The sequence below is a fragment of the Petaurus breviceps genome, unplaced genomic scaffold (assembly GCF_028583685.1).
Source record: "Petaurus breviceps papuanus isolate PSGF00001 unplaced genomic scaffold, PetGlider_PUasm1.0 90617, whole genome shotgun sequence".
Classification (NCBI taxonomy): Eukaryota; Metazoa; Chordata; class Mammalia; order Diprotodontia; family Petauridae; genus Petaurus; species Petaurus breviceps.
Window position 1 is genome coordinate 4,671,976 of NW_027187287.1, and position 15,497 is coordinate 4,687,472.

Consider the following 15,497-nt stretch of genomic DNA (forward strand, 5'->3'; position numbering starts at 1 on the left):
ACAGTGGCTGTGCCAATGGCTTATATCCCTCTTTTAACAAAGGGTTGTGCCCCACTCTTTCTTTAAAAAAAAATTGAGATGATCTTTTTTGAGCTTCCTCTCATCAGTTATACACATGTAACCACTAAAGCATCATCTCATAGCTTCTCCTTCTTTGCTCGATGAGATATCTGTTTTTATGAACACTAACCCCTTCATCTGAGCCTTTCAACTCATCACTTCTTCTTTAATCATCTCCCTTAGGGAGACCTAATGTCCAACTTCTCCTTATGCACCAGATATTTCTCTCTTTGCCTATAAATGGGCCCATCTCTCCTTGATACTTAATGGAGTCTGTCCCTCCCAGTTCAGCAAAACATGATCCACCAAAACAGAACTTCTGGCCCAGGAATGCAGCACTATTGGCTTCTCCATATGTGCTTCCATCAGGATTGCATTCCCAGTCTCCTGCTCTCCTGGCAGTCACAACTGCACTCCTGTGTACCTTGTGCTTCTGTCATTCTTACTAGGTCCAGTGCAGGTGGTGAAATGCAGAGGATGCATCAACTCCTTGGTGTGTCTACTACTGCTCCTGCTGGCATCTATCCTGGATTTCTCCCAGCATGCTTGTGACTCTCATGTGCATTTCTGACTACACCTCTCCTTCTGTAGTGTTGCCTCCTCTTTCCCCTTTTGGAACAGGAAGGACTAGGTTCCACAAGGACTTGAGTAGAATAAACTTGGGGGATTCCCTAGACACCAGCAGGCAGCTGGTCTTTAGCATACTATAAAAATTACATAGTGTTCTGGAGAGAAACAGAAGTTACAAAAAAACTGGCTGTGTAACCTTGGGCAGGTTACCTAACCCCAACTGCTTTAAAAAAAAAAAGTGATAAGAAATTGGGTAAGGTACAGAGCATCCCAGAAGCCTATAGCTTTTTGGATACCTTGTATATACTTTTATCTCAGCAACATATTTCATCATTCATACTGTGACCTTGGTGCCCCTATCCACATTTCCTAATAAAAAAAAAAACTCCAAACAGACTGTTACTATTCAGTTATTTTGTAACATAACACGGTAATTCTATAAGCAAAATCTGAATTCATCAAAACAGCCTCAGATATTAAGGTACATTTCCCTGAATATACCATAACAATTGATCATCCTCTCTCAGTGGATCATTTACAATTAAACTCCAAGAAAAGTGAGTATGTGTTTCTCCTATACTGTAACCTCCCATTCACTTCTTAACCTTCTATAATCTGGCTTTAAACAACGGCCTTAATCTTTTCCCCCCACAGGATGCTGAGAAATGCATGTATTCTTTAGCATTCCCATTTGGAAGATGCTGTAAGTCTTTTAAAAAGCTCTAACTTTTCCAGCACTTTATTCCACTCTGAATTTTTCCTGTTTGTTTATCTTTCTGTTAGATTTGTCCCAAACTGTGAGAGGTACAACAATTTCCTACAGCTACTGTAATACTGTCTGTATCTTCTTGTAGTTTGTTCACAGGAGTATAGTAAAACATGCAGGAAATCATTCAGTATGACCAAGTTTTATCTATTTAAGGGATGTAAGGACAGTAAAGCATTAGGAAAACAATCAGTATAAATGATTATGTTAAAACCACATGATAATCTCAAGAAATGGAGAAAAAGCCTTTGATAAAGTACAACACTCATTTATGCTAAAAACCATACAAAGTATAGGCAAAGGATTATTTTTCTTTATATATACCTAAAACCAATGCAATGAACATACATTAGAATTTTTCCCTGTCAATATATAGGAGTAAAGCAAGGGTGCTTACATGCCCTGCTATTATGTGATATGGTTCTAGAAATGCTAGCAATACTCAAAAGGGAAATAAATTAAAGGTGTAAAGATAGGTAAATGGGAGATAAAACTTATGGTTTAATTAGAAAATCCTAAGAAATCACTAAAGATATTAATAGAGAAAATTAATGGCTTCAGCAAAGTTTCAGGCTACAAAATTAACCAACAAAAATAAATGGCATTTTTATAAGATAATAAAAAATCGAATAGGTAATAACTAAAAGGGAAATACTATTCAAAATTATTATAAAATGCATAAAGTATTTGGGGATCAATCTATTAATGCATACAAAATATTTGTTTAGATTTATTTATGAAGTGATACTTAAAGAAATAAAAAATAACTTTAATAACTAGAGTAATATTCAGTGCTCATGGCTGGGCCTGGTCAATATAATAAGAATGACCATCCTACCAAACATAATTTACTGTTTTAATGCTATATCAAATTATAAAAGACATGCCTTATAGAACTTATAATTAAAAACAAAATTAATTTGGAGAAATTAAGTTGTAGAATATTAAAAGAAATAATGAAAATAGATAGGGATGAATAGAGAACAGCATTTCTAGACCACAAACTACATTATAAAGTATTAGTTATTAAAACCATTTAGTACAGATTTTTTAAGAAGAGGATAAAAACGTTTTAAAAACAACAACAAATTTCCACCTCTCTTCAAGTATTAGTTCTGTCACCTATATCAAGAGCTTCCTCCTGATTACCAATTATAAGGGCAACTCACCCCAAATAGCTATGTATTTATCCTGTGTATATATCCTATATATAACATGTTGCATCCCTCAGCTGAATGGAAGTACCATAACATCCTGTGTTTAGCACAGTGCTAGTACACAATAGGGGGTATCCAGGTGGCTCAGTGAATGGAGTACTAGGTCTGGAGTCAGGAAAACTCATCTTCCTGAGTTCAAATCTAGCCTCAGACACTTACTAGTTGTGTGACCTTGAGCAAGTCACTTACTCCTATTTATCTCCTATTTCATTTGGAAAATGAACTGGACAAGAAATTGGCAAACCACTCATATCTTTGCCAAGAAAACCCCCAATGGCATCACAAAGAGTCAGACATAACTAAAATGAATGAACAACATCAAAGTTACTTGCTGACGTACTGGACTAATGGATTGACACAGAGATGCTTTCACCACAAATTTTATGAAGAATGGAATGAAGAAAGAGATAGTATAACTCTGGAATAATTGACATTTCTTTATATTAGATATTTGTTTCCTTTTTATAATCAAAGAATTTTAGAAATTCTAGAAGTGGAAGCGACCCTAGAGAACATTAGTTTAATTCTTTCATGTCACCGATGAAAAGACAGAGGCTTTTGGAGAGGTGGAGTGAATTACTCATTACAAGGTCTGTTAGTGGAGGAATTAGGAACAAAACCAATGTCTACTGACTCTTCTTAGAGCCCATGGTAAAACAGCTAAGGAGGTAGGATGGCCTGGGATTTGGAGACTGTGGCTCTTTCAGGAATCTGGCACTACCACCTCTCACTCTGAAACTTTGAATAGAAACCCTCTTCTCTGTGTCTGCTTGTCAGGTTGTGAAACAAAAGTGACCAGTGACTCTCAGGATGATGTGATCCTTATTAGGAACTATCAGCTGATTTGGAATACAACTCTGAAATTGGAAAGGTGCACGCATGCACTAGTTAAGTGCTAGAGGACCAATTAAAGAACAACACCAGCTACGTAGCATATATTGTGGGAAGATGTGAAAATGGGTTACTCAAACACAAAATCATTAGCAAGCAAGGCAAGGTAAATTAAGAAAAGGGGAGGGATAAAGCACACTGGGCTCAGTTTGGAACTGGGAAATATTTCAAAATTCCTATCGGCAGGAAGATCTTTTAAATAAACAGTTTCTCAAGCTGGTTAAGAAATTCAGACTATAAAAAGTAGCTCATAGGAACACAGAGAACATTACAGACTAGAACATTTCCAACTGGGCTTCAAAAAGTAGCTAGTTCCTTGATCATGAATAATTAAGTATTTCCTTTAGTATGATGAAAATATTAAAGACAGTGCCCTCATCTTTTCCCACACAAGAGTCAAAAATGAATGAGTACTGCAGCATATTCCTTGAATATTTTGGTCCCTAGAAATAAGCAGGCCTATAAGACATAAATGAAACCAAGAGGTCATTTTAAACCAGATTTCTTAAACTGAAATATGTTCACACCATTTGCAACTGCAATAGGACACTAAACCCAAACAGTATAAAAAATGCCATGCACATATTAAGGAAGAAAATTTTCAGCTTGACTTGAAGATAGACATAATTAATCTAAGCCAAATGTTAAGAGCCCTAAACACAAAGTATACTTAAAGTATAAAAAAGTGGTATATTTTTTTAAAATTGTGTTCTGCTTTTATATTACAAATATTTACAAACTACCTCCCTCACCCACATGAAAGGTCTCTTCAATAAAACAATTAATAATATACTAATAATAATGACCTCACTTAAAAATGCATGCAAAATTCCGTATCAGTAGCACTTCCCACTTTCTATTTTTTAAAAAAATATTTTCTAAATTAACAGAAATTTATTTTCTCTTCTTCCTATCCTCAACTTCTTGGAAAAAAGGAGAAAAGAAAACTGAATTCAAGGTTTAGGTAGTATATATCATACTTGCTCCTCTGGAACCACTGGAAGGTACTGATCATAGTTCCTACAACTTTTAAAGTTTATTTGTTTTAATGGTGTTGTTTTTATAGTATAAAATATCCAAATGGTTTTATTTATTTCATTCTTCAGTTTAAAAAGTATTCAAGTGTTTTTATAATGATAATAATATTATAGTATAAGTTCTTCTGGCTCTGCTGACTATATTTTGTATAAGTTGACAAAGATATTTTTGAAATTATTTATTTCTTTGATACTTATAGCAAAAATATTCCATCACATTCATATAGCACAATTTATTGAGCTAAACCTCAAGTGATAAGCTTTTTAGTTGATAGTTTTTTAGTATTTAGTTTCCAGTTTTTTGCTACCATAAAAAGAGCTACTATTAAATACTTTTTTAAGTACAGGATTTTCCTATTTCAATGCTCTTCCTATTTTAAATCTTGGAATTTACTGAAGCTCAATTAATTTTTTAGTTGAATCATTAGGGTTCTCTAAGTACACCACATCATATTATTTTTAAAAAATAATGTATTTATATCTTCTTTCCCTATGCTCATTCCTGCAATTTCTTTTTCCTTACGGCTGTAGCCAGAATTTCTATGTCAAAGAGAAATGGTGACAATGGACATCCTTATTTCTTTGTTACATATAATGGTAGCTCTTTATTTTAGAAAAATACTATTTGTTCCCATATTTTATAGTGGGTTTTTAAAAACAGAAATTGGAGTTGTATTTTGTTAGAAGCTTTATTCACTTTTTTTTTTTTTTTGCTTTTTGGAGGGGGGAGGGCAGAGCAATTGGGGTTAAGTGACATGTTGAAGGTCACATGGATAGTAAGTGTTATTTATTTGAGGCCACTAGCCTCCAGGACGGGTGCTGTATTCATTGTGCCACCCAGCCACCCCATTCACAATTATTTCTGATTATAATCATATGAACATTTTTTCATCACAACCACAGGATTTTTGTCTACTTTGTTGATAGTTTTATATATGCATATATCTATTCATATTTTATTAATATGGTTACCTAAGTTTACAATTTTTCTAATATAAAAACAGCTCTGACTTCTTGGTACAAATCCACCTTGGTAATAGTGTATAATTTTTGTGGTTTTTTGCTTTAGCCTCTTTCCAAGTATTTTATTTAAAATTTTTGCATCAATGTTCCTTAAGTATGTTGAACTATAGATTTCTTTTTTCTGTATTTAACTGTCTCTGATTTATGTATCAAGGCCATAGCTGTGTCACAGGAGAAATGTGGTAGGATAACTTCTTTGGCCTTTTATGCACAGTTTATATAGTACTGGAATTGTTTTTGGATGTTTGATATAATTCACTTGTGAATCTATATGATCCTGCAGTTTTTAAATTTGGAATTCATTTAAGCCTCTTCCTCTGAAATTTGTTTGCTCAATTTTCCTATTTCTTGCTCAGTTTTGCTTATTTTATATTTTTATAAATATTAATTTATTTTATTTATCAGTTCTAGTGCCATAGTTGGGTAAGAGTTTCTAATAATAACTTTTATTTCTTCTTCAAGGTGAATTCTCTTTTTTCATTTCTGGCAATGATGTTTTCCTATTTTTTCTTTTTGGAGGGGTGAAGGCAGGGCAATTGGGGTTAAGTGACTTGCCCAAGGTCACATGCCTGTGCTCTATTCACTGCACCGCCTAACTGCCCCCCTCTTTTATTTTTTAAATAAAATTAGCTAACAGGTTATCTATGCCTTTTTTTTTAAAGCTTCTAGTTGTATTTATTAATTTGATTTTTTTTGTTTTTAATTTTGTTCATCTCTTCTTTGATTTTCAAGATTTTGATGTTTAATTGGGATTTTAAAATTTGTTGGTTTTCAATTAGCTTTAATTGCACTCCTAATTCATTTATTCTCTTTTTTTGCTAGTCAAAATGTTTAAGAAGTACTTATACCACATCCAACAAACTGTGACAAGCTGTTGCATTATTCTCATCTTTAATGAAATTTCTCTGATTTGTTCTTTGACTCACCAATTCTTTTGCATAAAGTTCTTTAGTCTCCAGTTGATTTTTAGAACTTTTTTCAGCAGTCTTTTATTTAATATAATTTTTGTTGTACTAAGATATTCGTGACTTAAAATATGATCAATTTCTATAAGATATAAAAACCTCCCAAGAAAAATGTATATGCTCCTTCAAATTCTATTCAAAAATTGCCAGGTCTTAATTTTTCTAAAGTTCTACTGAGATCCTTAGCTATTGTTTTGGTATTCTTTGTTTTTTAATTGATTCAACCTAAGGCTGATAGAGGTAAACATAAGTCCCTCACTATTATACTTTTAGTGTCTGTTTTTCCTTTTAATGCATGTAGTTTTTCCTTTAGGTATTTAGAAACTGATAGGGGCAGCCTGTATTGGGGTAAAAGCAAAGCAAGCATGACAATCACAATAAACACTACTATTACCATAGAGATCAATGTCAACTTGGAGAACAGTTTCCAGGAGCACAACAGGAATCTTCTCCAGAGCCTATTTTGTCATTATCAATGACTTACAGGAAGGCATGTGGAAGACATCAAATTTTCAAATCATAAGAAGTTGGAAGTGATGATTAATATATTATATAACAAAATGAGGATAAAAGATCCTGACCCAGGTTACTATAATGAAGTTCAATAGGGATAAATGTGAAATCTTATACTGGGGTTATTAAAAACAAACAAACATTATTCTATAAAGGAAGGAGATGTGGCTAGAAAGAAGCTCACGTCCAAAAACCTATCTCAATAAGAGCAAGTAGTGTGGTAAAGCAGATAAATAGCTCATGTATTCTTAGGTTGCATTGGGCAATGGAGGGGAGTTGGGCTGTATTCCCTGCTGATCACCTGATACTTAAGGGACTATATTCAATTTTGGCTGCCACATTTCAGGAGGGGCATGTTCAAGTTGGAATGAGGCCATGATCAAGATAGGAAAAGGCCAAAATCCATTCCTTGTGGGGAATGGCTAAAGGAACTGGGGATTAGCATGGAGACTTGGTGGTCAAATATTCAAAGGGTTGCCATGTAGAAGAGTCATGAGGACTTACACTGCTTGGCCCTGAATGACAGAAATAAAAACAATCTGGTGAAAGGTAGAGTCAGATTTTATCTACAATATACATATAGATTTATAATATATATTATAAATATACATATGTATTTATGATATATATGTATACATAGATAAAATATAGATTTATATAATGAAAAATTTTCTAAATATTAGAGCTGTCCCAAGATTGAATGCGTTGATTGAGGTGGTAGTGACTTTCCTGTTGGATATCTGATTACTTGGGATGCTTTAGACATCTAGAGTTTGTTAGGCTTTTAAGGCTGATAATCCAAGTGACAACTAATTTTGTCACTTCTTCAGGTTGGAAAATGAGGGTCATCTTTGGTTCTTCATCCTTCATCAAGCACTATATGAAAACCAAGTGCCAAGTCCTTTGAATTTCCTCTCAGATTTCTTGTACAGAGGCATCTGTAGTATTGTGATTTACTCCCTAACACAAACTATAATGTAGATGAGGAGAATATGTAAATTGTCTACTGCAGACTAAAAGAATTCTTAGCAAAGAGAGCAGGCATTAGTAACCAAGGAAGAGGGAGTTGGCTGAGGGAGAAGAATGGAGAGAGGAAAAATGTTTTTAAGTTGAGAAATTTTATGTAATAGGAACTTTTGGTAGTTAAATAAAACAAAACTATAGACTATTGAAAATTTACAAGGACTATCTTTTGTGTGGGGAAAAAATTTTGATTTAGGGCAAATAACACTAGATTTGAAGTTCTATGCCATTTCAGTCATCTAATCCTGTTTCCCCATCTGTAAAATAAGGAAAATAATATTCATATAACTTTCTTCACAGAGCCATTATGAGGATTAAAGGTGGTAGCATACATCAAATATAAAATAAGATATAAAGTCAACTGTCATTATTAGTTTTGTTACACTTTCTTTTACCATCATTAACAAAATTCAGGCCCGTCCATTTGACTTGGACTATAAAAATAGCTTCCTAACTATTTTCACAGACTATTTCTCTTCATTTCACTCTAGTAATGTATACAACAAATACAGATTATTTTTTTTCCCTAAGTAAACCTTGGATTATTTCAATTTTCTGATCAAAAAATTCCAAAGGCTCCCCACTGCCTACCAAATTATCTAAATTTCTTGGCAAATATTCAAGGCCCTTAATGTTGTATCTGATCCTGACCTACTTTCCTAACCTTATTTTCTGTGCTCTAGCCAAAATATCATTCTCAGTCATCACTCAATATTACCCAAACATGCCTCATACTTTCCTAGCTCTGTGGCATTCATTTCTCATGCTATCTTCCTTCCCAGAAAATTAAAACCCAAGCATCCATGAAAGATCAGGTAAATTCAGCTTTCTCCACAAAACCATTCCTGATTTCTAACTATATCTTTTCTCTTTCACTACTGTTAGTACCTATGCCTTATGTTGTAGTTGCTTATGTACTTACTTTGGTCTCTTCAACTAAATTTTAACTTACTTGAAGGCAGAAATCATTATTTATGTGTCTAGAAAAATAACTTGTCCCTAGCAGTTTCTCTTCTTCTAATCAAAATTTTACTACTGCCCTTTCCTCCCTTACCACACAGTCTTTTCTGGATAAACACTGGATAGTCACTTTCTGCCTCTGAAAGATATTTGTCCCATAACAAAGAAAGTTAAGTAAAATCAACCAATACAATGACCATATATGAAAGCATATCTAACATTCTGTATCCTTCTCTCACGACCATAAAGAAAGAAGGAAGGTAAATTTTATCCACCCTTCTCCAGTGCCTAGGTTGGTCATTACATTTACACATTGTTTCAATTCCTTAAATAGTACTTTTTGTTCATATTATTTTTGTAACCTTGTATATTATTTTCCTGGTTCCATTATGTCACTGAAAAAATTCATGTCAGTATTTCCATCACTTTCTGAATTTTTCATATCCATCAATTTATACAGAATAATAATATTATTTTATATTTATATGACATTTCCCCCAGTAATTTCCCCATCAGGTGCACTCACTTTGTTTCCAGATCTTTGCTATGACAAAAAGTGTTGCTATGAACATTTTGTAACATAGAGGAACTTTCTATCCTTGCCTTTCTTGGGTTACTGATTGAACTAAATGGATATTTTTTGGAAAGATTTCTGAATATAGATTTTTATGACTATTAATGCACCTAAATGCACTCCACCATCATATCTCCTAGATTCCCTTATAATATTTTTTTAAAAGGAAAAAATAAGATAAAGAAATGCAATAAAACTTTTCAACATACAGAAAAAAAATGACTTTATTAATCTTCTCCACAGGGGTAAGGCAGTTGTTGTGTTCTTATACTTCTTCTTCTTTTTTTTTTTTTAAAGCAATTGGGGTTAAGTAACTTGCTCAAGGTTACACGGCCAGTTATTTCTGGGTGTGGTGCTAAATATCTGAGCCCGGATTTGATCCGGGTCATCCTGACACTGGAGACGGTGCTCTTACTTGCTGAGCCACCTGGCCGCCCCCTTATACTTCTTCTTTGTGGATAAATTTGTTTTACATAATTTCACAGCATTCAGATTTGATTGCTTTGTGGTGGTTGTTTTAGAGAAACGTGGAAAGACTTAGATGAAGTGATATAAAGTGAAATGGGAAGAACCAGGAAAAAAAATAAAATGACTACCACAAAAAAAAAGAAAATGTGAATGTTATATGGTAATTTTAAAATAAATATTTATAGAATGAATGAGTGTTTGAATAAACAGTAAAGCAATTAGCCACATCTGTGAGACTGAAGATCTAGGAGAAAATAGGGCCAGAGATATAGATTGTGAAGACATATGTACTGAGCTCTCTGAAATTGAGGATACAGGGTAAAAATACCCATCAGATGCTAAACACTGGGGGTAGCCCACATATATTGTGAAACAAGAAATGGATTTATTGAAAGAGGAAGAGGAGGCAGAAGAGTAGGTGGTAAAAATAGAGAGGGCAGTATCAGAAAAGAGATCCAAGAATGAGGGGGTGATCAATTGTATAGATTGTTACAGGGAGGTCAAGAAGAATGAAGACTGAGGTTGAAATCACTTTATTTATTAAGAGGTCATAACTTCTTTTTAAGGGTATATCTTCAGCAATGGTGAAAGTCGGAGTGTGGTTAAGTGTAGTGAATGGTAATGAAATGGATACAACAAACATAGGACTTTTCTTTCAAAAACTGCAAAATGAAGAGACTTAGGATAGCAGTTCATGGGTATAACGCAATTAAGATGAGGTTATTTTATCCTTTAAAAGAGAGAACACAGAAATATGTTTGCAGATAAAAAAGAAGAAAGCATTCCAGAAGGAAAGACTTGAAAATACAAGAGAGAATGAGGGGATAGATAACTGGTAGTACAAAATTTTAAAAGAGCTGGGGAAGGATGGGATAAAAACCATGAAAAAGGAAGAAGGCAATCGTGTTAATTACAAGTGAAACCAATGTCTGAATGTTTAAAAAATCCATTTTAGCTGAACTTATTCCTTCTAATTCTTGTATCTGACATAATTTAGGGGGAAGAAGCTCAGGAAAGTATAAACACCAACCAAAACACATTACACATAAAATAAATACAAGATTACTCACACTGTCCACAGCTAGAATTTTGGCCCATATGAAAACAAGAAGTGGCCTCAGCTCTCTGGCTGAGCTCTGGAGCAGCTTCAGAACATAAGGGAAGATGCCAACTGACAAGGCCTAGGGTAAAAAAAAAAGAAAGAGAAAATTTTAAATTACCAATGATCTCACTATAGGTTCAGTACAGGAAGTAAGTGGCACAGGTGGCAGAACTGCAGAGCTCTGGGACACAGATGCAACATTATTTTCAGCACATCTGGGAAATATGATCAGAATGAATATCCCTGATTTATAGTAAAGAGGGATTTCCTCCAGATTTATTCATCTCTGATTTAATTCCTTAAAGTTGCCAGGTATTTCGAGACTAATCTGGTCTACAGAGCCCCAGAATTAATCTAGAGGCAGCTTTTCCTCATTACAATGAATAAAGCTTTGTGCCTGAAAACATGCTGCTCTCCATTGTCAAATAAGGCTGTTTGCTCTCACCGTGCATGGGCACAGGCATGCATGCATGCATACGTGTGTGTGCGTGCTTACACACACACACACACACACACACACACACACACACACCCAGAGTGTCTCCTGAATTCTCCATGACCATGTGAAGCATTCTGGTAGGCCCCCATTGCCCACTTCTTGCCGATTTTACATGATAATATGCATGCACACATTTGAGAACAACCTTGAGAGGCTGATATTGCCAGGATAAGAAAACTTGGTGCTTAGTTGACAAGAAGCAGGTGACAACTTCTGGCCCTCACAGTACTTCCCAGAATTTCTAGCAGGATACCCTCTTGTGGGGAGCCCCTTAATATAAAAAGTAAGTGGGAAATGGGAGAAAGCACATGTACCACAGTGTGCAGAACATCTGGGGAGAAGTTCAATTATTTTTAATTGTGCAAGTCTTTACTGTCATCTTACATTACTATAAGACAAAAGCAATATAAAAACAAAACAAAAAAATTCTAAACCCCAAATACCTTATGTCTGTAGCACATAGGCACACCTCCACCACAGAAGTGCCTTTTGCAACCAGGGCAGATGACACACTGAGCTGAAACCTTAGATCCAACTGCAATTGTCAGGAGGAGGGCTGGGCCAATTCCCATGCCTATTTGCACACAATTCAGCATTTCTATCTATAGTGGTTTCTAATTTACTGGGCATTGTCAAGGAAGGAGGTTTTTACCTATACAAATGAAATAGGCCCCTTATCATTCTAAAACTAAATTTTATGTTTAATCATTTAGAGTGGAAATCTTTCTTAAATGTATTATTACATACATCTCTGTCTTCTCATGCTGATAACATTGAAAATAATTAACTTCAATGATTTAGGTTTATCATCATGAATATCAATAATTATATTGGGCTATGTAAGATAATAGTGCTCCAAGAGACTATTAAAACATGTAGGAAAGGTTGCTCCTATACTAAATGGCCTGAAACTACTATGCTATTTAATTACTTTCCTACTACTATCTTCCCTTGATGTAAGCTATCATTTTTTTTTTTGTTCTTGTTAAAATGCCTATCTCAGTGCCTCCCTCTTTTCCTGTCCTAATTTGCCCTTAATCTTCTGTAGTTGGGAAACCAGATAACCAAGCACTGGGTCTAAAATAGAGCAAATAGGCTCAGAATAAGCACCTGAATGGCTCTTCCATGAGTAGAATGCTAGGTGATATTTCATGGACTTTATTACATCTAATTTGGCTGCTCAGAGGCCTTTTTTTGCTTACTTCCGGGTTCTTGGCTGTGTTCTGGATAGCTGAGGTTGCCGGATAATGGACCTCCACATAAGTGAGTAAGGTGTTACTGTACTTTCTTTTCTGCAAAGGCTATGGCTAGGTGCAATCTCAGATGGAAGAAGAGGGATAAAAAGTGAATAATGGTAGTTTCCTTGGCCCATTGAGAACACATTTCAAGTACATTCGGCAGTTTCCAAATGCTACTGAATACAGCCAGATTTGAAATTGAACTTAGGGATATAAGGCTGTGGTCAGTTTTGAGACATTCAATAAGCTCACAAAAGATTTCCCCATTCCCTTCACTCAAGAATGACTTATTGTACACAGTCTACATATCAACTCATTTGAAAGGTTCTTTTCCCTTCTGTGAGCTAATGCAACAAGTACACACCAGGCTCACTGCCCAGGGGCCCAAGTCTAAAAACCTTCCCAGTAAGTCGAGAGCTCTCAACCGATGAACTTGACTTAACAGCACCTATAGAAAGAGGAAGAAAGAAATATTATTGCAAACCCTCCTAAGTCCAAACCCTTAAAAGAAGTTCCCCTATTCCCAAATATGTACGTGAGGAATAAAGGCAGACATTTTAAACTACTGAATGAAACTGATCGATGAGAAGAGAATTTCAACTCATCTGCTCTTTCTACTTTCTCCAAATGTGCAGCTGATTCTGCTACTTGCCATCCCACTCCTGTATAACTCATAGCTGTACTATATGCTGACTAAAATTTGCATTTCTTTCAGCTCATAGTTAAAAGGAGATATAATTGTATCTCAGAAATATTTTGGATAAGTGTTTTTATTTGAGACTGCTACATTCAACTGTAAGATTCTGATATTTTGACTAGCAGGGATTTAATAGTGCCCAGGTGACCTTGGATGAGGGAGTCTTCTGATTTCCCAAGTTTGAGCAAGTGGGAGGGCCCAATCATAGTTGTAGTATCACAGCAATTCAAACACATCAAATTTTACACATGATGTTCACAAAGACCAATTTTATTTCTCTTACTCATCCTACTCCTTAAACCTCTCCAAATAAGAAGAGAACTTCATTTTCCTTGTCAAAGAATTATAATAGCACTTGGAAACAGAAGAAATAAGTCCAATAAATTTCATTATCAAAGTTTGGTTTACAATAGTGAAATGCTAACTTACAGAGGCACCAGTGGGTATTAGAGATCTGGTCTTTAAGTAAGAGGGCCACAACTGACTGACACTGTTTCTTCATTTGTAAGATGGGAATAACATAATTGCTTCACAGGGTTATTGTGAAGATCAAATGAGGTAAAGTATGAAAAGATCTTTGCAAAGTTAATAGGCCTATATAAACGTTATCTAGTGGAATTGAGTAATACAAAATATCCAAAATAAGAGGACCTCAACAGAATTTTAAAATATAAGTAAGGTGGCTAATTTATAGAAAAATTCACTACAAAAATACTAATCTATTACACCAAGCTTCCTACTGGAAAGTATTCTTTCTCCTCTCTGAACAATCAACAGAAGAAAGCAGTATGGAGTAACAGAAGAGTACTTAATTTAGAGTCAGTGGAACTGAGTTCAAATCCTGCCTTGATACCAAAAACCTTCGTGAAACCGGACAATCTACTTGGTGTCCCTGGGCCTTACTTTTCTCATCTGGAAAATAAAGGGATAAATGAGGTGACCTCTAAGGTCCCATTCCACACAGGGTCTAACCAGACAGCTAGAACTCTCTCAGTTCCTTAAACAGTCTCCCTAGGAGTTGTATATCTGATAATGGAACTTAATATTGTTTGCTGTTTCTACCCGAGTCAATCTTAGGTGGTGCAGAATTAAAAAAAATTAAATACTAGTGACCTGATGAGTTATTTCAATAACTTTTATCCTCTGTTAATATAAAGAACAGATATAAGCCTGTGTGTGGATTCAAATTAAAGGCATACTTGTCTATGGCAGTGATTCATTATGGAACATTACACTGTAAGGACAGCAATACTGGAGGGCTATACTAGGGGACCCTATCAGAGCTCAGTAGATGATAACAGAACACTATTCCTGATATAAACTTTGACTTAGTTTCATTATTACAAAATAACAAAAATTTAAAAAAATGATGCAAATGAAGTTGACCAGAGCCATTTTCATGATAAGCTTATATCTATTTTTACCAATTACAAATTCTGAATTAAGGTGGATTTTTAGGGTATTAAATTATTACAGAAGACAAATTTCTTTCCTTTATCAGTCTTCTCTGTTTCTACCTGTCCCCTCATTCCTGTTACTCTTTAATAAATATTACACCTGAAGCAAATTAGGACAATGTCTGAAAGCCTTGGGCACTGCTTCATAAGAAGCATATAAAAATGGAAAACAATTTGTATCGTTCTGTCCTTAGGTTAGAGGACAACTCTGCAGTATATGTCATACACAATAAACCTCCAGAAACATCAACTGATGTACACACAGATATTATCAGTGAACATCAAAATGGCTTTTAAGAAGAATAAATGTAAATTTTTTCTACATTTGGGTTAACTCACCCCCAATAATGGATACTGGACAATAAATTGACAATAGTTCACATGAAAAAATAATTGGAAGATTTAGTGAAATATAAGCTCAAAGTAAGGCAGTCATA

At 34.7% G+C, this 15,497-nt stretch overlaps 1 protein-coding gene across 2 annotated transcripts in view; it reads right to left on the reverse strand.

Moving 5' to 3' along the window:
* RPTOR (regulatory associated protein of MTOR complex 1) overlaps nt 1-15,497 on the reverse strand; it is a 528,996-nt gene that overhangs the window by 184,079 nt on the left and 329,420 nt on the right. For both annotated transcript variants that reach the window (XM_069064093.1, XM_069064092.1), the window contains exons 12-13: nt 13,271-13,354; nt 11,138-11,248 (exon numbers count right to left, since the gene is read on the reverse strand). In XM_069064093.1, the coding sequence (XP_068920194.1) occupies nt 11,138-11,248; nt 13,271-13,354 (195 nt within the window). The remainder of the gene's footprint in view (nt 1-11,137; nt 11,249-13,270; nt 13,355-15,497) is intronic.